This window comes from Microcaecilia unicolor, chromosome 4, assembly GCF_901765095.1.
Source record: "Microcaecilia unicolor chromosome 4, aMicUni1.1, whole genome shotgun sequence".
In the NCBI taxonomy this organism is placed as follows: Eukaryota; Metazoa; Chordata; class Amphibia; order Gymnophiona; family Siphonopidae; genus Microcaecilia; species Microcaecilia unicolor.
The window spans coordinates 20,043,379-20,067,454 of NC_044034.1; the positions used below are offsets into that span (position 1 = coordinate 20,043,379).

General features: G+C 43.7%; 1 protein-coding gene across 1 annotated transcript in view; it reads left to right on the forward strand.

The window, feature by feature from the left end:
- C2CD3 (C2 domain containing 3 centriole elongation regulator) overlaps positions 1-24,076 on the forward strand; it is a 374,295-nt gene that overhangs the window by 139,121 nt on the left and 211,098 nt on the right. The window contains exons 21-22 of the mRNA XM_030200012.1: positions 7,103-7,371; positions 22,572-22,661. Of these exons, the coding sequence (XP_030055872.1) occupies positions 7,103-7,371; positions 22,572-22,661 (359 nt within the window). The remainder of the gene's footprint in view (positions 1-7,102; positions 7,372-22,571; positions 22,662-24,076) is intronic.

Below are 24,076 nucleotides of genomic sequence, written 5' to 3' on the forward strand. Positions count from 1 at the left end.
ATGTTCCAACTATCTTGGCAAAATCTTCTCTCTTTTATAGGCACAGGTCCTAATGCAAGTTAATGGCAAGAGCTTTTTTTTTCTTAATATTTCACAACCTCTGAATCATTTTTTTCCCTTTTCCGGCAGATGTCCATCTGTACCCTCTTCTTTCCGGTTTTAGCTATTACAAGATTTCCGCTATTGTCAATAACATGTTTTTTTCTTATTACAAAAATATCTTGCACCTGTTTGTGACATTTCCGCTTTTGTAAACATCTTTTTTTTTTCTTCTTGATAAAAATATCCTATTATTGACATCTCAGTTTCATATCTACTTTCATATGCTCTTATGATCTGAGTACCACAAACTTCATTTTAAAAACCAGATTTTATCCATTTTAGTCCATTATTCAATCATCATATGTGCTATATTCAATTTGTAAGGTGTACCAAGTTTTATTAAGACTCATCATATAGTCCTGCTTTTGCAGGTTCTCAACTGTAATGCCATTAGTGGGTTATCAGGCCTAGTCAAGGCTTCTCAGCTGACCAAAGTCCTGTAACTTGGCCCACCACCATTCCAGTGGATAGGCCTTAAGCTACAACACATATTAACACACTATTGGCACTTCTCTGCTAGGAAAAACTACTGGTTAACGCTCAAATACACTTGGAAAAGCAGACAAATTCAGATTTTATAGCACTGACCTGGATATGGTCATATATTTTGTTGCTAGTTGTGATGTGTTGGTGTCATCCACTGTAAACTATGTAAACATTGTAAAATTGCAGTGCTGAAAAACCATTGGGATCCCAATCCTGACAGAATTCTGAAGACTGTTTTGTGTGAGCCTCATGTGATGACCTCTTGCTATAGAACATTCTTTCCACTGAGTGTTTGCTTCCTTATTGTCTTTGTCAGACCAGTCTAGATGTATGGGTTATAGTCCCTGCAAATAGATGGAGACAGAAAATCTTTTCAAGCTGACTCTAACCCTCTACAAGGCTGGTGAAGATTAGGATGGGGTCAGTATTTCTCTGTCTCCAACAGGTGGCACCGAGATTCTACCATCTCCACTGCACAGGTTGAAACTGAGGAACTTCAATACAGCAGTCCAGTAGGGTTGATTTCCTTGTTCTCCAAGGATAAGCAGGATAGCCTAAACTTACATATGGGTGGCAATATCCAATAGAACAAGCATGGGAACGCTCTCCAGCTTGTTTACAGCAGTTTTTTTGGGATGTTGCACCATGCTTGTATAAGCATCTTCCTGCCTTCCACTGTCACATGAGACCTAGCAAGTTGGTTACACTTTTCTGTGCTTCCCTTATTTTGTGTCATAGTTTGGCGTCTGTGGATTGGTTGTTTGGGGGGTTTTTTGTTTTGTTTTTTGCATTTTTCTGCATTCCAGTTTTTAAGTCCTGTTTTCTGTCACAAAGTGACAATTCAAACCCCTTTATTATTTTCCCTAGTAAGGTTTTTTGGCAGTTTTAAACTTCTTTTCTGTAGTCCAAGTTGTGTTTCCTTAGCATACTTACAGACCAGTCCAGAACCTGTGGGGTGTTGTTTCCATCCACCAGAGGCGCCCAGTTGGTTAGCTGTTAAAAATCCTGTCATTTGATTTTTCTGTAGCTCTTTTTCCTGACATGTCCCAGAAAAGAATTTCACAGTGGCTTTAAAATATATTCCTGGTATAACAGGTGTCCATCATGGATACACATAACTGATGCCTGTCATTCCTGGGACCCATTTATGATTTTGTTTTTGACATCTGTGAACACAATTATAAGAAGGGTCAAGAAAAACAATACAAACCTACTTTTGACACAAGTATGTCCAATCCATTGGCATCGGAAGTACCAGTCTCCATGGCTCAAGGAGCTACATCACACCCTGGGGACGCATCAGCATCGGGAGTGCATCAGTCATCCTCTACAGTGAGCATAGCTAAAGGGTTGATCATTCTCCAAACTTCTTCTGAGGAAATGGAAGGACAGAAATTTTGGAGGCCAAGGCACACCAACATTAGTCCCTTTTGAAGCTCTGTGACAAGAGTATTGAGGCACTGACCACTTGTGCCCTCAAAGCACCCCTGATATGAGGACCGCTCGTATTCCTTGGCATCAGAGGGAGTGCAACAGTTTCCAAGGTGCCAAGACATATCTTTCAGTTTGTCCCAAATGTCTCAGAGGAACATGGCCACTCCGACTATATTGCTCCAATCTTTGTTGATGTCATCTTTCAGGGAGCGGCTCATCAGGAAGTTCAAACATCTTATGGAGCACTTCTTTGTCCGGCACAAAGCTACAGCTTTGAGTGCGTCGATGCCCATGCTCAAGGTGGTGCAGCTGATGCTCGAAGCCCATTCACTGCGTGGAGGAGATGCATTGGCACGAAGACCTCAAAAGTATCGGGGTCAGTGCAGACTGTACTGATTGTTCATCCCCAACTCACCAGGAGAGGAAGCTTCCCTAGTACACAGAAGATCCCTGGTTGTGTGTTCCTCTTTGCTGTGGACCCAGGTGACTGTGGTCCTGCTGTTCTGTGGCGCCATTATTTAAAATGGTGCCTCTCTGCCTCCGAGCAGTACTACCATCAGACTACCACTAGGAGGCAGAGGCACTGTATTTGGATACTGACGCTGTCCTGAGCAGCAACTGAAGAGGATTGCTGCTGCCCAGGACCACAGTAGCGAGGAATGCACATCCTGGGGGGGATGGGGAAGTGTAGGTTAGAGCTCTGAGAGGGCTATAGCTGTTGTGTAGGGCAGGCTTTTGTGTTGGGAAAGGGGATGAAATTTGACATACAGCCTTTCTGTGGTTACAATCAAAGTAGTTTATATGCTATATATAGATACATATTTTGTACTTGGGGCAATGGAGGGTTAGGTGACTTGCCCAGAGTCACAAGGAGCTGCAGGGGGAATTGAACCCAGTTCCTCTGGTTCTCAGGCCACTGCACTAACCATTAGGTTATTTCTCCAGTGGGGGAATCCAGGACTCATGAGCTGCTGGGGTAAGGGGGTTGGGAGGAAGAATAGAATTCTTGGGGCCTGTTGTCAGGAAGAGGATTTGGATCTGGTAGGGAGGAGGATTACATGGTTGGGGAGTGGGTGAACCTCGTATGGCTAATTTATTTCTTTTCTACTTGGAGTGCGTGAGTTAATGCCCTGAATGATACATGCTGTGTATGTGCTGGGCATGCTGTCTGCATTTATCACACAGACTTTGCACTTACCCTAATTTATGGCATGATGCCAGACCTACAGAGGGAAAAGAGAGAGAGGCCAGACTGGGCAGAAGAGAGGGGGAGAGATGCTAGGTGAGGGAGGGCCATAGTGAAATATGCCAGACTCTGTGGGGGGGGGGATGCTTGCCCCAAGATTTGATGGTGCAGGAGGAAGGATGGCAAGAAGGGAGAAGCTGGACACAGGGATGGACAAAGACACGGCAAAGAGATGCTGGACTGGGAGGGAGCATAGGGACAGACACAGGAGCAGTGCTAGACACATGGGGAGGAATAGGGATATAGAGGAGTGATGGTGGATGGAAAGAAAGAAGAGAGAGGGAGGAAATGCTGCATATGGATGAGTGGATGGAAAGAGAAATGAACAGGAGGAGATGGATGGATAAAGAAGGGATGAAACAAAAAGGAAAGTAGATTTGGAGGCAGAAAAATGGAAGAAAGGTGAATGTGGATAAAGTGCTAAAGATGTAGGGCAGGAAGTGAAGAAGAAAGGAGAGAAAACAATGCTACACGTGCCAGTGTGTTTGTTCTTGCTTAGAAAATTAGCAGGGCTTCATGGTTCACAGGAGAAATAAAGGTCAGCAGAGTGCCGAAAGAAGGGGAAGGCTCCCTCCGCCAGGCCGGGGGAGGGGTGATTGGGAGGCAAAGGGGAGGGCTCCCTCCGCCAGGCCGGGGGAGGGGTGATTGGGAGGCAAAGGGGAGGGCTCCCTCCGCCAGGCCGGGGGAGGGGTGATTGGGAGGCAAAGGGGAGGGCTCCCTCCGCCAGGCCGGGGGAGGGCTCCCTCCGCCAGGCCGGGGGAGGGGTGATTGGGAGGCAGAGGTTGAAGGGAGAAAGAAACTGGACGGGGGGGGTCAGCCCCAGAGTTGCCAGCGTGGATGAGGAGGGTGCCTCTCCGACAGCTCCTGACCTGCTGGACAGTCTAGCACGTTAAAGGTAGGTGCTTCTTTCTATGGATCACACAGAATGCTCATTTTAATACTGATGAGCTTGTTGTAATATATTTGCATAGGGTTATCGGTAGCTGCTAGGAGGAGCAGTAAAAGGGACACCAAACCCCTTTGTGCATTAGACACCAAATAATGTTTGCTTCAGATTAGCTACAACCAGTCTAAGGCAAATGTTGCCAGCATGGTAAGCTTTGTTCATCAGGCCCTAGGTCTTTGAATCTCTCAGTAATCCTTTAGCAAGGTTGTTCCTTCAAAAGATAGCAGAAAACAGTGTTTCCCAAATGTTTTGTTAGTTTGGAAGCCTCTTGTAGCACTTTCATTCACTCTTTTTTTTTTTTCTCTACTATATACCCTGTCAGCACAACTGTTTCCATCCTTTTTCTGAAGACTTCTTTCTCCGATCTTTCCTCCTAAATAAAGGACAGCTGTAGCAAAGGATGTTAAACTGTTAAATTCTGTCCCTAATGTCTGTTGGTTCTGTTTGTTTGATGCCCCTTGTCATGGGAACAAGGCACTGTTATCCCATTATGGCAGTAAGACACAAGTGCAGAGGGAGGGGGAGAACCTGGGGATAGATGATGGGGAGAGGAATCAATGGGGCAGGACAGTGCCTTAGGGAGGAATTAGACTGTCTTTCATTTCTCCCTGGCCCCCAGAATAAAAATAAAACATTGTGACAAGAGCCTGCACCACATTGCTACAAGGACTTAAGAGGGCATCACTTTCAACATTCAAGTATAAAAAAACACCAAAAAACAAAACTTGTTTTCTGATTTAAATGGTGCCAGCACAGGCCAAAAGGGGGCAGAGGGGAGACATCATTGGCTCAGAGAAGAAGTGCTGCCCGATGATGAATTACAGACACAACATGGAGACTAAATGGGATAGGGGAGTACAGGGAGAGAAGGTGGTAAGGTAAGGATATGATAGGAATATAGAGACTGAGGCCCAGATGCACTAAGGTCCCCGTAAAGAATCTCTTTGTATTTTCACCTCGGTAAAATTTACCGATTTGGAAATACACAGGGATTCCCAAAGTGAATCACATGCAAATGAGCTGTTTGCTGCTTTTGCGTACAGGCTCATTTGCGTGCGATAGGGGGGAAGCCAGTCGATCAGCTGAGCATGCGCAGAGCAGCCAGTCGTTAAGCGTAGCTACTCTGCGCATGCCACAGATGGCTTTTATACATGCAGATAAGCTACGTGTATGGAAGCAGTAGAGGTAGCCTGTTTTTTATTTGTTTTTTTTGTTTGGGGGTTTTTTGTTTGTTTTTGCAAGCTCAAAAACGCCAGAGTTTATTTTTGATAGAGCAGCGTGTAGACAGTGGCGGCTGAAGCAGGGAATGGCGGGCAAACCTGTGTTGGGGCTCCGATGTCTTCCCTGCCTCCTCGCTGCCTGAATAAAGTGCAGAATATGCTCTCGGTTGTCATTTTCTGTGAGGAATCAGCATAGGGCTTGGTTCCACCCCCAGCTGCTCCTGCTGCTTCCTTCGATTAGCCGGCTGACACCCTGAAATGCCCTATCTCCCTGAAGATGGACTCTCATTGGTTGGCTGCTGTCCCAACTCCTCCTCCCTGCAGGGCTTCCCTGTTGACATCACTCCTTCTGAAGCTGCCCCCTCCAGTGACAGAGCAGAGCTGTGAGCTGATTGGATCCGAACTTCCTGGTGTCCCCCTCCAGTAGTGAGTGAGTGGATGGGACATCCCGGGCTGACACTGTCTAATTGATTTAGCGTGTCTCTGTGCTTCTGTTAATGTCATTTGAAAGAGAAGCATGTCACAGGACCGCCCCCACACTTTCCTTTGGGTTTTACAGCTTACTCTCGGGAAAAATGATCCATTTGCTTCCCCACCAGTTTCCTCAGTGTAAATGAGGTTCAGCAGCTTCCTGGTTGGACGTGTCATCTCCCAGTGGAGACTCTGGCATCGATAGGACTTTCATACATGCAAAGAAGCTGCGTGTATGAAAGCCGGTGTAGGTTTTTTTGTTTTTTTTTTTGTGCTCCAGTGTCTTCCCTGCTGTTTCTCCCCTTCTCCTACTTGCAACAATGAAGAGCCAACAGCTCCAGACCTGCCATTACATTTTCCATGGTAAAGGTAGGGGAAATGACTGTGCATCGTTTTGCATGTACATTTGTGTAGTAATTAGCTCATTATAATAGCTTTGCATACAACTTTCATTAGCTGCTACCATGACAGGAAAATAGCTCAGAGAACCCGTTTGTCCATGTCTCGTTTTACTCCTTGCTCACTAAACTGTCTAGTACCGGTGTAAAAACCATGTTGCTGACTCGTTAGGTTTTGTGCATCTAGGCCTGAGTATGATGGAAGTAGAGTTAGAATGGAGAGAGACTCATGGGGATAAGGAGGAGATTGAGACAGCCTTTTCTTTGGGAGGGGTGAAGGGAGAAATGGAGGAAGACAAGCTCTTTCTGCTCAATAGTGATGTGCTCTGTTATTTTGTGTTCTGATTTTGTGACTTTTTGTGGGTAAAATGTTGGCCTTCACTTGTGTATGCTGTACACCATTTTGGTAGTCCTCCATGTGATTCCCACAATTCTGTCCTTTCGGAGATGTGAATTACGGAACCGGACACACGGGCCTCATCAGTGATTTGTATAGAGGCATTATCACCTGTTTATAGCCAAATCAGTCTTGGTCAAAAGTGGACCCTTTGTAGTTATATCTTTTTTTAGGCCAATATAGGAACTATCCAAAACCAAGGCTTTAGATGTACTTCTGAGACCACGTAAGCTGTATTTCACATATGACCACACAGGAAGAATTGATCTGAATGGTTCTGTGTCTTCACAGTATTGTCTGCTTCGACTAATTATTCATTTTGTATTCATAAGTGACAGAAGCAGCTGATTCTGTGCAACTTAACACTTAAGTCTGTTCTCCATTTCTTCTTCTGAAATACAGAGTTGTGGCAGAGCGTGACCCGTCTTTCCAGTACATTGCAAACGTAGGTGTGAATGCCTACGTCTCTATGCAACTCTCCTTCCTTCCTAATGATCAGAAACGGAGTACTCGTGCTGTGGCACGCACTTTCTTCCCAGAGTTTGACCATCACACTGAGTTTTCATGTAATCTTGTGATCCAGCGCAGTAGTGGAGAAGTCTGTAGTCTGGCAGAATTGTTACAGTTTGCAGAGATCATCTTCTTTATACATCACCAGAACATTCAAAAAGGTAAATTGGGAGAATTTTTTTTTTGGCAATGTCATTAATAGATAATTACTGTGCATTTCTGACAAGGAGTGGAGTGGAGGAGTGGCCTAGTGGTTAGAGTGGTGGACTTTGGTCCTGGGGAACTGAGTTCGATTCCCACTTCAGGCACAAGGCAGCTCCTTGTGACTCTGGGCAAGTCACTTAACCCTCCATTCCCCCATGTAAGCCGCATTGAGCCTGCCATGAGTGGGAAAGCGCAGGGTACAAATGTAACAAAAATAAAATAGATACTATTGGAGATTCTACATGGAATGTTGCTATTCCACTAGCAGCATTCCATGTAGAAGCCTGCGCGGCCACATTGGTGATCTGCAAGGGCCGACTTCTACATGGAATGTTGCTAGTGGAATAGCAACATTCCATGTAGAATCTCCAATAGTAGCAACATTCCATGTAGAATCTCAAATAGTAGCAACGGTGGAGGAGTGGCCTAGTGGTTAGGGTGGTGGACTTTGGTCCTGGGGGACTGAGGAACTGAGTTCGATTCCCACTTCAGGCACAGGCAGCTCCTTGTGACTCTGGGCAAGTCACTTAACCCTCCATTGCCCCATATAAGCCGCATTGAGCCTGCCATGAGTGGGAAAGCGCGGGGTACAAATGTAACAACAAAAGGAGAGGTTAATTGAACAGAATACATTTCTCTTGCTAAGTCATACAAAAATAATGAAAAAGATCCCAATCCTGTATGCTGCAGTAACAGAAAAGATCTTAAATTCATATTCTCCAATAACAAATTGAAAGTAACGAAGCATAAAAGTTGTCTGCCGTATATTTGACCCTTTTGTTCTCTCCAGTTTCTGAATGTCTATCCAGGTTTTCGTGGACAATTAGGGCTGTCAGTTTTATTAAAGATGAGGGTCTGTCTTTTCTTGGATGCAGATGCAACATTTTATTGCATTCTAGCAAACCTTTTCTTTTATGACCGCTACATTATTTGGAAATCATTTTTCTGAAGGCCAAATTTTCATACTTCACATAGTTGAGCACTTCTACACCCATAGATAAATTTCTTTTACCAAAATAAAAAATGGGAAACAGACGAGCCGATAGTACTCATTGATTCTCAATAGGTATCCACCTGGAACAGTATTAAGAATATATCAACCCATATTATTGGTTTGGATAGAGTACTTTACCAAGCTTATTTAACACTAGTAAAAAAGGCCCGTTTCTGAAGGCAAGGAAACGGGCTCTAGGCAGGCAATTCCTCCCCCCCCCCCCCCCGCGCCACGGCCCCCTTCGGCGAACCTGTCGCCCCCCTGGACCGCCGAAAACCGCCCCCCGCCGCCGTTGTGTACTACCTGTGCTGACGGGCGACCCAAACCCCCGTCAGCCGAAGTGTTGTTGTGCCCTTCGCGTTCCTTCCTCATCTTCTCTGGAAGTTCCTCTGCGTGCGTCTGACGTCAGACGCACGCAGTCAGACTTATGCAGAGGAACTTCCAGAGAAGATGAGGAAGGAACGCGAAGGGCACAACAACACTTCGGCTGTCGGGGGTTTGGGTCCCCCGTCAGCACAGGTAGTACACAACGGCGGCGGGGGGAGGTTTTCGGCGGTCCGGGGGGGGGGGGGCGACAGGTTCGCGGAGGAGGGGGTCGAGGGGGCCGTAGCGCGGAGGGTGACAGATGATTCCGAGGCAGGGGGAGGAGTAGGTAAGTCTGCCTAGCAGACCACCTCCAGCCTAGGGAGCTACAGTCCCAGGCACAGAACGTTGGAGGTGAGAATTATTATATAGGATTGTGCAGAGCTATTTGCTTCTGGCTGCCTGATTGGCAGTTGCCTCATGCTGAAAGATTAAATAACTCCCTTGTGTTACACATTTGGCTTAAAAAGATCTGACACATTCAGGAAGTAGAAAAAGTATGTGAAATAATGCAGCAAAATATTGCTCAGTTTTATGCTATTTTTGGAACTCCAGCTCTAAGATAAATAATAACTTTGTTCTGGAATGGATTAACTGTGAGAGAGCTTTTGATTGCATCCCACACTTGAGGTTAATAAATTGCCATGCAACACTGACTTGGATATGGCCACACATTTCGTTGGTAAGTATGACATGACAATCTCAGAAAGCCTGTACACACAGAGACAAAATAAGATGAATGCTATAATGTTGCTCTGCCAAAAGAAACCCACTAGGATCATGACACTGACAGTGAAGAAGTTGTTATCACCTTGACTATTCACCATTGAAAAGCTTGAGGCAAGAAAGCTAAACAGTGTGGTAAAGGATAAAAGCACAGGAATGGTATAAATAAAAGAAATATTGGTAACAAGCAACTATTCTGTATTATGTGTGGAGAAGGCAGATCCTAAAATGTCAACAAATACAGTCAGAAAGACACAGAAATTATCACAAATGCATTGGATACCACTGGCCCGCTTAAAAAGAATTTTCAAGCGCACCTTGATATGTTGCCTGAATGTATTATACTTTACGAACTCCAGAAAAAAAAAACCCTCTGGCATAGTTCAGTAGTTGGGATGAACACTAATAGTAAAATCTGAGAGTCTGAGATAATCTTCAACATACCCTGCACAGGAGTGAAGTTCGGTCTCATCATCCAAAACGCAAAACTTCCAATTGGGAGATACTTTCACAAGAATAAACTGGGAGCTTTGTGGTGATGTTATATAATTGCTTTGTATTTCTAAGAGGGAGAAAATAATGGAACAGAGAAATTTCTCTTTACCAGGTCTTTGCTGTATAATGACCTCGTACTATAATACCTAGATCAAACCTCAGCGAAATGATCACTACTATTGAAGTCTGAAAGGAAGATAAAAGAAAAATTCACAGTGGCCACATGTCACCCAAGATAAAAGGTTGCCTGTCTTTAACCTCAGTATTAGGGGTAATGATGATGGTAGTAATAATGGAAGTCCATCAGGTGATGATAACATGCCTGATTTACTTATAGGCCAAGGTGAACTTATTTATTTGTTGCATTTGTATCCCACATTTTCCCACCTATTTGCGGGCTCAGTGTGGCTTACAATAAGACTTGAATAATAGAAATACATTTGTTACAACTAAGTTATGGATTACATTGAACAGAGTTGTGCGAGGCATTCGAATATCGTTGGTAGTATAACAATGGGACAAAACACAGAGACATTAGAAAGAGACAATGGGAAAAAAGGGCATTATTAGGCGCCTAGACATATAGTGTACATAGTTCCGTGGACGAATGTATGGTTGACTGGATAAAGGGATGATGGATCAGATGTGGATGTGTATTGCATTGTGGACAGTGAGTGGTCTCTATGTGTATTGGCTCTTTCCATAAGTTTGTTCGAACAGGTGTGTCTTCAGTAGTTTACGGAAGGAGGCTTGTTCGTTGATCATTCTTAGGTTGCGTGGTAATGTATTCCAAGACTTCGTGCTCTTGTAGGAAAAGGTTGACGCGTGTATCGTCTTGTACTTCAAGCCCCTGCAGGTTGGGTAATGAAGGTTGAGGTGAGTTCGGGATGATCTTTTGGCGTTTCTAGGTGGTAGGTTTATTAAATCAGACATGTACGCTGGGGCTTCACCGTAAATGATCTTATGGACTAGTGTGCAAGTTTTAAAAGTAACGCGGTCCTTGAGTGGAAGCCAATGTAGTTTCTCTCGTAGTGGTTTTGCCCTTTCATATTTAGGTTTTCTGAAGATGAGCCTGGCTGCTGTGTTCTGGGCTGTTTGAAGTTTCCTTAGTATTTGCTCTTTGCAGCCAGCGTATAATGAGTTGCAGTAATCCAAGTGGCTAAGGACGAGGGATTGCACTAGGTTGCGGAAGACGAATCTTGGGAAGAATGGTCTAATTCTTTTCAATTTCCACATGCTGAAGAACATCTTCTTGGTTATGTTGTTTGCGTGAGTTTCGAGTGTTAGGTGGCGGTTGATAGTCACTCCAAGGATTTTTAGTGTTTCTGAGATTGGAAGTTTTAGGTTTGGTGTGTTTATCACGCTGAATTCTGTTGTGTTGTATTGGGAGGTGAGTATCAGGCACTGGGTCTTTTCTGCGTTCAGTTTCAGGCGGAATGCATCCGCCCATGTGTTCATGATGTGTAGACTTTTATTGATTTCGCTGGAGATTTCCTTGATGTCCTGCTTGAATGGGATGTATATTGTCACATCATCGGCGTATATGTACGGGTTGAGGTTATGGTTTGATAGGAGTTTTGCCAAAGGGATCATCATTAGGTTGAATATAGTTGGAGAGAGAGGTGATCCCTGTGGGACTCCACATTCAGGTATCCATGCCTTGGACGTGGTTGAATTTGATGTGACTTGATACGAGCGCAGGGTTAGGAACCCCTTGAACCAATTCAAGACATTTCCTCCGATGCCAAAGTATTCAAGTATGTGTATTAGGATTTCATGATCAACCATGAACAGTGGGGTCCATGAACTTGTTCATGGACCCCACTGTACCAGGAGACAGACTATAAAAGCTAATGAAAATATTGATTGCAGTTAGATTAAAAGGAGATTAATATACTGTTGTTTTTATGCCACAATTCCTATATTAAAATCAAGAGTGTTCGCAAAGAGTACATGCCAAAAAATGGGAGACAGGAATACCATTGAAGGAAATGTTTCAAAAAGCAAATTAAGAAAATCTCTAGTAAAGAAAGAAGTGAGACCATGTTAAAATAATTGACAGCTTTTGAAGAAAGAGAAGAGATCCAGAAAGGTGCACCAGAGAAAAGATGCTGGAATAGCCAAAGAGCAGCAGAACAAACAGAACAATTGAGGGAAGTAATGAAAGAGGTATCCATGAATGAATAAGGGTGCAATACAAGAGAATACAAGCAGTGTAAGACAGGCAGGGAAACAGATTGAAGAAAAAAGACTGGAAAGAGACCAGGAGATGGAGGAGCAAGTGGTGGTATGCTTGGCCAATTTAGAGATGGGTAGGCATGCTGAGGTCCAGGTGATGGAAGACTTACCCACTGCTAAAATAAAAAGCAGGATGAGTGGATCACGTGATGCACGGCTAGAAGGTGGCTGTCGTCGTGCAGAGCTCCCTCCCTGCCTGAGATATAACGGCGATAAAACGCATCGGCGAAATTGGTGATTCACCCGAAATACAGGGGAACTACCGAGCTAATATCTGGGCTAATCGAACGCGACCAAGAAAAGGCGGATGGCAGCGAAGTCGGGGAAGAAGGAGGGAACGAGAAGTCGGATCGTTGAATCCAAGATGGCGAACGCAAGGAGCGGGAGTCCGCCGACGGTGAGCTCCGCGTGGGCTGCAGAGGTAGCAGCAGAGGTATCTTTAATGCTGGAGGCTTCTGTAGACTTAAAACTACAAAGAATCACAGAACAACTACAGGGAATAGACGATAAGTTGGGCGGTATTCAGACGGAGTTTGCCCAGTACAAGCAGCGTTTATCAGATGTGGAAGACTATGTGCAGAGACAGGAAAAATCAGATAAGACCCTGAAACAAAAAGTGGAACACTTAGAGGCTAAATTGGAGGACCTTGAGAACAGGGCACGGAGGAGCAACATCAGAATGATAGGTCTTCCAGAAAATATTAAAGAAACAGACCTGAGATCGGTATTGGAATCCTGGCTCCCTACAGCACTTAACTTAACATTGGTAACAGGCCCGCTGCGTGTGGAGCGCGCCCACAGGCTGGGTCCTCTGAGAAAAGAAGATCAGAGGCCCAGAGTGGTGATATTTAAAGTGCTCAATTTTGCACACAAACAGGAGATATTTCGAGCGCTCAGGAAAGTAGAGCAGCTGAAGTATGAGAACTGTGTGGTGCGTTGTTTTCAGGATTATTCCATGGCGGTGTCTCAACAGAGGAGAGCATATCGAGATGTGTGCCAACTTTTGTTCACGAAAAAAATTCAATTCGCTTTACTTTATCCTGCCCGGCTGAAGGTTTGGTATAGAGGGTCCCAGCAGTTCTTCAACACGGTGGAGGAGGCGTTGAAGTTCGCGCAACAGGCTGTGAGGGCTGAGGGACCGGCATGAATGTTCCAGTCTGGTAGACAAGAACTTTTGAAACTCAAAGGGACTGCATGAATTTGCTGCCTGAAGTTTATTTGGAGCTCGGTGTTCCTAAGAACACACTTGACAAGACCTTGTTATACCATATGCTGTAATGCAATGATATTTGTTCTATTTTTTGGGGTCTTTAAGAGGGGGATTGCATATATGATTGTTTTGTTTATATAAGCATCGGAGCCATATTTGAGTGGGAAGATAATGATGACTTGAGAAGTGTGATTGCTAATGGAACATACATAGGTGGGGGGGAGCTCGCGTGATAGGGCTTCTCTTTAGGAGCCATGAAGGGTTTTACAGGGGATAGACAAGGGATAGGGAGGGGGAGGGGGGGGTTGGGAAGATATCCGGGAAGACTAGGGAAAAAGAATATTTGGAATGGATGGTTGAGGGGGGGAGGCCCAAGGGCTGGGAGGTCTTCTCTCTTGTTATTTGGTAAAACTAACATTGTAATTCGAATGTATGATCACTGGAATTATGAGTTCACTTAAAATAGTTTCGTGGAATGTGGGGGGGATTTCCTCCCCTATTAAACGAACTAAAGTTCTGCAGGAGTTACAGAGACAGAGGGCCGACGTGGCCTTGCTTCAAGAGACACATCTTTCCTCTGGAGAACATGCCAAATTTAAAAGAGGATGGGTGGGATCTTTGGTGGAGGCCCCTGCGGTGGGTCGGAGGGCAGGGGTACTGATTCTCTTTCGAAAAAACATCCCACTTCGGGTCGGCTCAGTTTGGGCCGACCCGGAGGGTAGGTGGGTTCTGACTAAAGTGGAAATTAATGGCCGCCCTTTGGTCTTTTGCAATATCTATGCCCCCAATGTGTTTAATGGAAAATTTTTTCAGGACCTGATTAAGAGATTGTCTCCGCATGCAGAAGGGGAGCTGATTGTGGGGGGAGACTTTAACTTGGTATGCGACCCTCTCATGGATCGTTCCACTCCAGCTTGCCAGAGTCCGGGGGGGAGTCGTAAAGCGCTGTCCTCCTTCTGCAAAGCCCTGGCATTAGTAGATGTTTGGAGGCTGTTACATTCGTCTGAAAGGGACTACACCCATCTTTCCAGGGCACATGGTTCTCAGTCCCGCCTAGATTATTTGTTTGTCTCACACTCCTTGTTTTCTCAGGTGCAAAAGGCGGAGATTGGCCCGTACGCAGTCTCTGACCATGCGCTGATATGGTTAGCATTGATGGGTCAATTGAAGGGCCGGGACAATTGGATGTGGAGATACCCCCTGGAGTTGGTAAGAGACTCGAGATTCCATAAATATTTAAAGGATAGATGGGAGGATTATGTTTATCATAATGGAATTCATGCAAATCAACCGGCTCTGTTCTGGGAAACAGCAAAGGTTGTGTTACGAGGAGATATTATTTCTTATTCAGCCTATAAAAAGAGAGTGAGGGATAGGGAAATTGTTCGACTGGGAGGCATGGTCCAGAGGTTACAGAGAACATATGGGCACTCACCTACGGTTTCATATAGAGTGGCTCTTTTGGAGGCACAGAAAGAATTAAATGAGTTATTACATCAGCGGGCGGCCAAGACTCAGCTCTATTATAAATATCGCCTGTTCCAATATGGTAACAAGGCAGGAAGCATGTTGGCTAGGATGGTTCGCAGGAAGGAGGGGAGCAATCGGGTCTCACAGTTAAAAGCTGGGGATGGGAAGATGGTAAGAGGGGCTAGAGATATTGCGGACACTTTTGGTAAGTTTTATGAGGCGTTATATGCCTCGGATCGGGATGTAGTGTTAGATAGCACGCTATATTTGGATAATTTGGTGTTACCTGGCCTCTCTGATCAGCAGAAGGAAGGCTTGAATGCACCATTTACAGAGGGAGAGTTGATGTTGGCTTTACAACAGAGTGCTTCTCACAAGGCTCCTGGACCTGATGGTTATAGAATAGAATTTTATAAACAGTTTTACGATCAGATTCAGGGGCCTTTATTGACTTTGTTTAACTCAATGGTGACTACGCAGATGCTCCCTGCTACATTTCGAGAAGCACAAATTGTTGTGATACCTAAAGAGGGGAAGAACGTGATGGACCCAGGATCTTATAGACCTATTTCTTTAATCAACGTAGATGCGAAACTGTATGCTAAAATCTTAGCCAATCGATTAGCCTTAGTTTTACCGCCCCTGGTTGAAGAGTCCCAGGTAGGTTTTGTGAGGGGAAGGACGGCAGTGAAAAATGTTCGCTCTTTGTTGACCTCACTAGAAGTGGTAGCCAGGAGACGCCTTCCGTTGCTTTTAGTTAGCTTTGACGCGGAAAAGGCGTTTGACCGGGTCAGTTGGTCATACTTGTTTGCTGTTCTACGCACTTATGGCTTTGAGGGTTTTTTTCTAGAGGCTGTTAAGGTCCTGTACTCGGAGCCGAGTGCTTATGTGTGGGTAAATGGAGAGCGTTCGAGATCTTTCCGGATTTATAGAGGGACGAGGCAGGGGTGTCCCTTATCTCCTCTTTTGTTTATTTTATCCTTGGATCCTCTTCTTCGGGAAATGATGCAACATCCGGAGATTAGAGGAGTACAGGTAGGAGACTCTGAGTTTTTGCTCTCTGCTTTTGCAGACGATTTGCTAGTACATCTTACAGAGCCACAGTCTTCTTTGCCGGCTCTCTTGGAACTATTTACGGAGTTTGGAGATTTCGCAGGGTTCCGTCTTAATTACAGTAAATCACTAGCATTGCCCTCGGTGGAAGACCTAAAGAGTACGTGGGGAGAGGGATTTCCTCTTCGATGGGCGCCGGGATCTTTCAAATATCTCGGCCTACATATTTCGATGAAAGTCTCAGAATTATATAGCCTGAATGTTTCTAGATTGTTGAGGAACACAACGGAGAGGCTGCGTGCTTGGCAGTCTTTACCGCTGTCTCTCAGTGGGCGGATTCAGTTATTCAGAATGGTGGAGTTCCCTAGGTGGTTATACCTATTACATATGTTGCCCCTTTATTTGAAGACAAGAGATTTGAACTTGTTGGCTAAGGTGATCAGATGCTTTTGCTGGGGAGGTAAAAAGGCAAAATTATCATTACATACATTGCAGGGGACTTGGGGGGAGGGAGGCCTGGGGCTCCCGGATTTGAGGAGGTATAACTGGGCTTGCCTCCTGCGTCATCTTGGAGATTGGTTTTTGGCGCGAGATGATTACACTTGGAGGAGATTGGAAAGCCAATATTATGCACCATGTCATTTCCACTTTCTTCTGCAGGCTCCCAGCAAGGCACTTCCTCCTGATCTGCGTTCCAGTATACTTGTGCTCCCTTTACGGACGCTTTGGAGAGATTTGATGCGGATGTTTGGCTTGAGTAGGTGTGTTTCAGATCTACTCCCTATTCAGGGTAACCTGCTGTTTCGACCGGGCTTGGAGAATGCAGTTTTTCGGACCTGGTCGAGACATGGGATAAATCGGTTGGAGCATGTATTGAACCGGCAAGGCCATATGTTGAACCTAGGAGCGCTGGGGCTGGGATATGATATGGGAGGTGCTTTTGCCTATGCCCAGTTAAAACATTATATAGATTCATTGGAGACAGTGGCTTTGGGCGCTGGACATTGTCGACTATTGAGACAGTTTTTTCACTCGGTACAAAGTGAACGTCTTTCTATTTCTGGGTTGCACAAAGTATTGGGGAAATTTTTGGTGCCCAAGGATCGGGAGAATATTCGTCAGAGATGGGCAGGAGACTTGGAAAGACCACATATTTCTTTAGATTTTAATGTTTTGACGGCCAGGGTACGGAGTTTGACGGGGAATGCAGGGCTTAGAGAGTGCCAATACCGCATTCTTCATAGGGCCTATTTAACGAAGGCTCAAATATTCAAGATGGGAGGAGTTTCTACACCCTTATGTGGGAAGTGTGGGAGGGCCCCGGGATCCTTTTTTCATTGTTTATGGAGCTGCTATAAAGTGAGACATTTTTGGGATACCATTGCCCAATATCTGGCGGATCTCTTGGACTTGAGAATCATGTGCTCCCCAATGGGGATTTTATTGGATAAATATGAAGCTTTTCTGTTGCAGAGGGGACCAGCCCGTCAATTGGTTCGGAAGGCCTTCTTGATTGGTAAGAGGCTAATAATGAGTCAGTGGGTGACGGAGACCTCTCCGGATTTCTGGCACTGGCGCAACAAGCTACACGAATTTGTGTTGTTTGAGAGGAGAGGGGTGGGAAGCTCCCCGGGGAGGCTGAGGAGATTCTTGGACGTTTGGGGGCCCTATATTCAGAGTCTGTCTCCTAAAGGGCGAAGTTTAATGGTGAACTCGCTTTAGCCACATATTGTGCTTGGATCATCCTTTGTGGTAAATAGTTAGAAGTCTGGATATCTCTCAACAAGGGGTGGGGGTAGAGGGGGGGGGAGGGAGGGATCTTCTAACAGGAGAGAAGGGAGGGTTATGCTAACACTTCAATGATAATTGTTGTTTGTAAAGTTACAATAATGAGAACTATTGATAAAGTGTGGCTAGGGGGGGGGGGGGGACAGAAATGTTGAAAATATGATGACTGTAAGTAGTGGGATATATTTGTTATGTTACGATTGTGAGTTGGCAATATCATAATGCCATTACGATGCTGAAGTGGATTTGTACCTTCTAATTCATCAATAAAAACCGTTGAAACATAAAAAGCAGGATGAGTAAGACCAATAAATCCATAACCTTCATAAAGACACCATTTCTTGATACTGATATTTTTTGTAAGGTTTTATGTTTGTTTTATATTGTGACCCATGCATGTTTATTCTATTGTCTAGTGTACCACTGAGATTAGATGGAAAGCAAACTGAAATAAATACTGATATCACAGAATTAAATAGGTACAATATTTTACAATGAAAATCATTATTGATGAACTCAAGTCAACACGGATTTAAGAGAAAGAAACTCCTCTTCACCAGAAATGTAGAAAGGTAAAAATAAAATTAATGTATACAGATGATGTTTCAGTGGTAGACCTCAAAAGATTGAGAGAGATCAGGGAATCAAAGTGAATCATGCTATACTAACAGAATATCTCAAATTTCATATGCTTCAGTAATAAATTGAAAATAACAGAAGCATAAAATCTCTCAAAAATATGAAGGAAACAAATGAGAGATTAAAATAAAACATTTGAACAAAACCTGAAGCACTTCTACGGGAAATTGGGAGGATCATCAGTGTGGTTAAATCACCACCTCCCGAAACTAAAACAGGACATTTCTGACAAAACGTTTGGGTATCCCATATAGCAGATCAGAAAAGCAGAGTGGTTACCCAGCATACCGAGGAACACAAAAAAGGCAAGTAAACTGTTGAATAACATCTCTCTATATAAAAGGCAACACCACCGTTCTATGAAGCCTCCAGCCGGAAGTGTGAAGGGGGCGAGATATCCGGTTTCCCTATGAGTGTCTGCCCCGCCCTCTCTGTAACACAGTCAGTCACTGAAGGAAAACAGCAGAGCACGAAATCAAATCGTTGGCTCTGTAACAGTGAAGGACTCAGAGGGGGGAGGGGACAGAGGCCAGAGGGCAGGGAGTGGGACACACACACTCCCACATGCACACAGAAGAAGACCTTGCTAGCCCCCGTTTCATTTGCATCAGAAACGGGGCTTTTTTACTAGTAAGTAATAATAAAAAGAACTAGAAGCCAGGTTAAGGAAAGCTTCAGCCTTGATGGAATGACCAAGTTTTGTCTTACACAAGTTACATAAGTTACATAATTTCAAGACCTGTCAAAATCAATTGATCGGACCACCAAAACCAATACAACAGTGACTAATAACAGGAAGAATAGTTATTTCAAGTGGAGACTCAAGTAACATCTCCAAAAACTAATGACCAATAATGTGCCTTTCTACTTACTATAAGCTGTTTACTGCAATAAATGAATTCATGATCACAAAGACTTTAATAACACCATGGTGACAGAATAGGTCAGCAAAAGAGGAACCGTAGACCTGTTGGTGGTGAAAAAGCCGTATAGAGGGGCATTTTCGATGAAACGTCTAAGTCCAGCTTTGAACATTTTGCTCAAAACATTCAGAATCCAAGTGATGAATATAGCAACTTTTGGAACAGCAAAATGTCTATCTCCCCCCCCCCCCCCCCCCCCCAAAATGGCCACTTTCTAGATGTTTTTGTGCTCTGTGTGTTTATTGTTTTGGTCCATGTTTGGGGGGGAAAAAAAAACCATCCAAGTGAAAAACGCACAAAATCAAGCCATTGGGATGTAGGAGGAGCCAGCATTCTTAGTAGACAGGCCACACAGACATTCCAGCAGAGCAATGGGGCACCCTAGGTGCACTGTAGTGAACTTCACATAAAAGCTCCCAAATCTCCCAGGTACATATCTCACATTACCCCCTTGTATGGGAAGCCCTCCAAAACCCATGAAAAACCTGCTATACCCAACTGTACACCACTACGATTGACCTTATGGCTGCAGGTATCACCTATATGTGGCTACAGTAGTTTTTTGGTGAGGGTTGGAGGGCTCACAGTTTCCACCAGAAGTTTAACAGAGTGCGATATGGGCCTGGGTCCCCTTCTCCACAGTACACTGCACCGTCCACTAGGCTACTCTAGAGGCCTCCTTGATGCTCCAGTAGGACTGGCTATAACATCATAGAGGCTGGTATGTACTGTTTCTTTCACATCTTTGGGGGGTGGGAGGGAGTCAGTGACCACTGGGGGAGTAAGTGGGGGTCATGCCTTAATCCCTCCAGTGGTCATTTGGGGCACCTTTTTGTGACTCAGTCGTGATAAACACAGGTCTAGACCAAAACGTTGAAATTGTAGCCTCTGGTTTTGTTCCATCCAAGTGTTAAGAACGCCCTAATCTCACCTGACATGCCCCCTTCTGATCTGAATGCACTTCCTAGATAACTGTCTGCAAAATAGGTTTTGAAAGTAGCAATTTGAAGATTTTGCAAAGCAAAACGTCTAAATGCTGCTTTTATGCCATTTTTAAACATTTTTCTCTTTCAAAAATGAGACCTATAGCCAACTGTAGGAAAAAATTCTGTCGTCCTGTCTGGCAATGAATCCCTTGAGTGCTCTTATTAATTCCTTGAGCTCTATATTTGCCATAATCCTACACATGCTAATGACCCACAGATCCAAAATAGCAAAACCCTTACTAAGGAGTGCAAAACATAAACACTAAACTATACCAGGCTCTCCCCAGATGAAAAGGTTCTCAGCCAGCAAAATTAAAACATCAGTAAAACAGAATGCCTGATGTCAGAATGACTTTATACTTTAAAGGAAAAATAAGTTTGCATGACTCATCCATTGGAAACTGTGTAATATTATAACACTTGGAGAAAAGGCGGCTGAGGGGAGATATGATAGAGGTCTATAAAATAATGAGTGGCGTTGAACGGGTAGATGTGAAGCGTCTGTTCACGCTTTCCAAAAATACTAGGACTAGGGGGACATGCGATGAAGCTACAATGTAGTAAATTTAAAATAATCGGAGAAAATGTTTCTTCACTCAACGTGTAATTAAACTCTGGAATTCGTTGCCAGAGAATGTGGTAAAGGCTGGTTAGCTTAGAGGAGTTTAAAAAGGTTTGGACGGCTTCCTAAAGGAAAAGTCCATAGACATGTTATTAAATGGACTTGGGATAATCCACTATTTCTGGGGATAAGCAGTATAAATTGTTTTGTACATATTTGGGATCTTGCCAGGGTATTTGTGACCTGGATTGGCCACTGTTGGAAACAGGATGCTGGGCTCGATGGACCTTTGGTCTTTCCCAGTATGGCAATACTTATGTACTAGAAGACCACTGGGATCGTGACCCTTATTGAACTATGGAGAGCAAAGAAATGTTGATCACCTGAGGCATTCACATTCCAACCAAAATAAAGCTAGATACAAAAAAAACTCTGACATTGTGGTGATGGAGAAAAACAGTACCATAGGATTGCTAATAGAAGTGTCAATATCAAGTGACTATTATGTACAATAAGAGAAAATATGATCAAGTATCAAGAAATATAATCAGTGACTAAAGAAGAGGGGGTAGAAAGTGCTCCAATTGTTTTGGGCACTGCTGATGGAAACTGTCTTGGCACAATGCAAGAAGGACAATAGCAGTAAATCCAACAACACACGGTAGCTTACAGGTGATATTCATTTCTGTCAAGGTGTATACAAAATAAACCCATTTGGGGAAAATACCCTGGAAAAAAAAAAAGGAGTGCAGTGAGTGTGCCTCTATAGTACCCTACAGAAGGAAAGAGAGCTCTTTTGGCCATGCTGCAATCTGTTTGTTCTTCCTTTTTTACTAATGCTTGGTTTTGCAATTGCACCGTTATAGATATGCCTTTCATGCAGACCTATGACCAAAACCTAGACCCATCCTTGGCTTCAGGGTTCTAGGCCTGACAGTGGTATGAGAAATTAAGACATTTACCTGGCAGATACTGTCAGTAAAATATAAGAACATAAGCATTGCCATACTGGGACCGACCAAATGTCCATCAAGCCCAGCAGTGGCCAACCCAGGTCATAAGTACCTGACAAGATCTCAGAACAGTAAAATAGATTTTATGCTGCTTATCCTAGAATATGCAGTGGATTTTCCCAAGTCCATCTTAATAGTTTATGGATTTTTATTTTAGGAAATTAACCAAACCTTTTTTAAACCCTGCTAAGCTAACTGCTTTGTGTGTGCTCTCTGCCGAGCCAAAAAATAGACATGTGTAATACAGCCTGATATTCAGCCCATTGGTTTTTAAGACGCTAACAGCTGCAGGCTGAATTAAATCTGGATATTCAATGTAGGACCAAGTCTGGACTCCAGGATTGAATATATTGATAAATACAGTCACCCAGAGATTAACTGGGCAGTGGTCGATATTCAGACTGGCACCCGGTTAGCTCGGTGGATAAAGATTTGCTGTCGTAACTTTATGCTCTTACTTATCTGGTTAGCAGACTGAATAGTTGTATGTAATTAGAATTGATGTTTGAACAGTATTAACTTCGCCATTAGAGTTTCTAATTCATGAAATGTTGCTTAATGTGTGAATTTCTTCAGATTATCTAAAAGTAAACTGTGTAGAAAGAGCCTGCTGACTTATGTTGGTACTTAAGTGGAGTATAAACTGTTGTCATAATCATGTAAAAACACAGTTTTCACTTTTTGGATGGTTTCACAGGAACTGGCATAACTGGAATTCCATCATCACAAGATCATATCCTGGGAATAGTGAGGGTTCCAACCAAAGACCTGTTAACCAGGAGATCAGGTAAAGATACTGTGTTAGATCACAAAGAAATAGTGCTCTGCATGCCTTAAAATAGCAACGCTATAGACAGTCTTTCAGTATAATATCCTAATTGGTTTTTATAGATTGTCATCCTTGTGAGCTAAATCATCAGTCCTTTTCTTCTTTGAAAGAATATATTTTGACTATCACATAATCAAAGATCAAGCACTACCTCATGTCGAATAGGTTCTTTTACATAGTAAACATAGTAGATGACAGCAGAAAAAGACCTGCAAGGTCCATCCAGTCTGCCCAAGAAGATAAATTCATATGTGCTACTTTTTTATTTGTACTGTCCTCTTCAGTACACAGACGGTATAAGTCTGCCCAGCCCTATCCCCGCCTCCCAACCACCAGCTCTGGCATAGAACCCTATAAGTCTGCCCAGCACTATCCCCGCCTCCCAACTACCAGTCCCGTCTCCCACCACCAGCTCTATCACAGACCGTATAAGTCTGCCCAGCACTAGTCCCGCCTCCCAACCACCAGCTCTGCCACCCATTCTAGGCTAAGCTCCTGAGGATCCCTTCCTTCTGCACAGGATTCCTTTATTTATTTAGGCTCTTTTATAGTAGATGACCTAATGTATGTTGCAATCCAATTTCATACCTCAGAAAACTCCATGTAATACCTTATTGTATTCCTCTCTACCATGATCTACTTCATTTATGTTATATTCCATGTACGTTCCATTGTATATTTCTTAACATGTATGTCCGCACACTAATGCAATACCATATGTAATTCTATCACCCGGAAATGGCATCCGCCATTACGGCAAATCTAAGCCACATTGAGCCTGCAAATTGGTGGGAAAATGTGGGATACAAATGCTACAAATAATAATAATAATCCAGACAAATCCAAAATTCTGAATTAGTAAATAAAATAGGCAATTTAGGTCTAAGATCTTTGAAGAAAAACTCCCACCACATCATGCTTACAGCCACTGCTCTGCTTCAGGGAAGCTGGTTTAAGATTTCTACGAGCTTATGGTTCACAGTCTTTGACTGAACTCCTAAATGGTGTCAGTGTGGTCTTTTGGCACAGATCACATGATTACTACAAACTAATCAGAGGTCATCATTCAGACTAAATATATTATTCAGTCCAGTTCCTCATTTAAACACCCTGATCGAACAGAGCTTACAGTAAAGATCTATTATTTTTCCCTATAACTTAATTGATAATCTCCATTTTTAGCACATGGCACACAACCTTTAACACACCATTCTATATCTTCAACCTTCGCCTTTCCACCATTCTGAGCTATATTTAAGACCTTCTGTAGCACGCTTTTGCAGGGAATCCATTATATTAGAGAGAGTTTTTTTAACTAAATAATGAGCAAAATAATCATAAATAATAATAAAAAAAGATGAGCAGATGATCTG